Genomic DNA, 2,711 nt, shown 5'->3' with positions numbered 1-2,711 from the left:
ATTTCTATCTATCTATCTATCTATCTTGCTATCTGTGTGTATGTATATGTATATATGTCTATATATATATATATATATATATATATATATATACACATATATTTAATCAATTTTATTTCCGTTTTATATTTAGTCATTTTAGTACATCAACTTAAACTAAAAGAAAATTAGAAATGTTTGTTGGCCACTAGCTGAAATAAAATATCTTGTTTATATTTTCTTTTTAATATGGTATTAACATTTAATATCATAACTGTATCTGCTATAGTACTTTTTGTAAGAGATATTTAAACAAATCTAATACAGGCTCAAGTAATAACCCAGTGACTGGAAAATGGGATATAAAAAACTGCAACACAGTGGTTCAGTAAATGACGTCAATATGAGAGAGATGTGCTAGAAATGGTGCCATTAATATAAGCATCATACTCTCCATTATCATCTGAAAATCTTTGTTTGGTCATTAGCTGTTTTCTGCTGATTTCCTACAGAATCATGTTTCAAGAATCATCTGAATAGGCTTCAATCATAAAACACAAGCAGAACAAATTTGTGTATAAATTGTTTGTAAAATCATTCTTACGTATTTTGTCACATTCAGCCCAGTGATCATTTATGCAAGATGCTTTTACAAACAATTTACACAGAAATTCTTTCTAGTGACTGGAACACTGCAACTGGAACACTTTTTAATAGCTTACAATAATGAGACATGAACAAACATTATTAATCTAGGTTAATGTTCATTTATACATATACTATTTTTTCAGTGTTTGATGTTTATTTATAATAGATTAATATATGTTCATTTATAATATAACTTCAAATGTACATATTCAGAATTTAGCATTAATCTACATTACCAAATGCTGTACATTTCTGCCTATTTATAATTCATGATCACTAATGTTAACAAATAGTGTTACCAAATATATGAAACAAAAATGTAAGTTTCATGACATTTCCATTTAGTTAATGTACTTTCTGAAGTATTGCATTTTTAATGTTTGATCAATAACATTACCCATATTTGCTGAATGAAATCCAATACTAGTTTCTTACTAATTTTGGCCTGCTAATTCCAAAAATAGTGCCTGTATGATGTGCATTTCATAGCATTTGTGCATTCGACATGATTCCCATCTTTCTCTGAGCCAGATTAGGACTATTTGTTCAAATCTTATCCAATTTTCACATTTATGAATGATTCTGAATACATTATTTTATGCCTAATCCTGATTTCAAGGTTAAAATGATAGCCAGTAACAGAAGAAATGCAAACATGACCCAGAATTTTTCTGTTATATCTGTGGGTGTTTTACTTTCAAGATGAAGCCATGTGTTTGTATTGAAACTTATTATTAAGTAATCAGTACTATTAGCCTCTAATACTGATTGATCTGCCACAATCTGCTCTGACACATGTAATTATACAAAGGTAATGGACAGGTAATTCTAGTCTCACCTCTGTCGTGTGATGAGGTTGATGTAGTGTCTTAGAGCCGTGTGGTACTTGGCCATGTCCTCTGGACCCACATCTCCCGCTGGAGGTTCTGGTTTGGGCGGGTAAGCTTCAGCCAGGCTGCTGAGACACACAATGACACACAGCACAAGAGCCAGCGGCACGGTCCAGGATCTCAGTGCACTCGCCATCTGATAGACACAGACAGAAAACCTTTGGGATTCATACAAGTAGGATGTACTTTTGAATCAGATGGACTTTGAAGAGCAAGTGCCAAAGTCGACAAAACTTTCAAATATACTATTAAACATTTGCTGTAAATTTTCTACTCTTGGTCTGTTGATAGCCTCAATAGAGCACTTAATGTATTTGTTATGGAGCTATCCGTGGTCCTGATTCTAATGACGTTATGTTGAAGTTCAACTAAAGTCATCAGCTAAAGGCTATTTCATATCTTTGCTTTAAAGAGTGAAAGAAGCAGAACTCTACTTACTCTGCAGTAGATGTTCAGGCCCAGAAGGATTGTATAGATCTGATGTTGGTTGTTGGTGTTGATCTGCTCCTCTCTCACCAGACCATGGTTCTTTTATAGCTCATGAGACCCCAGAGGGAGGTCCAAACCCCACCCAGCACTTACACACAACTAGAGTGTTAATGATAAACCAATGAGTCATTGGCACAAGCCATCCAACCCTATTATCACAATATCTATGATACTCTGAACATTAACAAGACTGCTGTATAATATGGATTCAAATTGAATAAATTGAGACTGGGTAATTCAAATACCGGTCCAGCCAATAGTTTTATTTTTAAAAATCTCAACAGTTGATGATGAGCGTTTAAAATGGTTCAAATAAAATTGAGTATTGTGATTTTTTTATATAGTATTGTCAATTTAACACTGTTATATAATTCAGCAATAAGGTAAATATTGTGAATATCAGCATCGTAATGGGCACTGGTTAAACCCAACATGCATGAGTATATTCACAATACAGCACAGCCTTAAGTGCCTTATTGGTTTTATAACATGCTTGGAGCATAATAAAAATACTAATTACACAAAATTTGATTCAAACTTAATTTTTTAGGCAAATTTACTGGCATTTTCCCAGTAGAAGATATAGTGTCTGACATGTAAACATGTAGGATAATAGTTGTCAATGGGTCCTGTGCAGTTATATACACAGTGTCTAGATACTGTTTTTCGACTTGACTGGAATGATATATTAACTAATAAGCACCC

General features: G+C 33.0%; 1 protein-coding gene across 1 annotated transcript in view; it reads right to left on the bottom strand.

Moving 5' to 3' along the window:
- LOC107695522 (peptide Y-like) overlaps positions 1 to 2,004 on the bottom strand; it is a 3,596-nt gene extending 1,592 nt beyond the window's left edge. The window contains exons 1-2 of the mRNA XM_016495468.1: positions 1,956 to 2,004; positions 1,466 to 1,653 (exon numbers count right to left, since the gene is read on the bottom strand). Coding sequence (XP_016350954.1) covers positions 1,466 to 1,653 — 188 coding nt within the window. The 5' untranslated portion in view covers positions 1,956 to 2,004. The remainder of the gene's footprint in view (positions 1 to 1,465; positions 1,654 to 1,955) is intronic.
- Between the last annotated feature and the right edge of the window lie 707 nt (positions 2,005 to 2,711).

This window comes from Sinocyclocheilus anshuiensis, unplaced genomic scaffold (assembly GCF_001515605.1).
Source record: "Sinocyclocheilus anshuiensis isolate Anshui unplaced genomic scaffold, SAMN03320099.WGS_v1.1 scaffold466, whole genome shotgun sequence".
Lineage (NCBI taxonomy): Eukaryota > Metazoa > Chordata > Actinopteri > Cypriniformes > Cyprinidae > Sinocyclocheilus > Sinocyclocheilus anshuiensis.
Note: the sequence above shows the minus strand (reverse complement) of the source record. Positions and strands in the feature narration are given on the sequence as shown.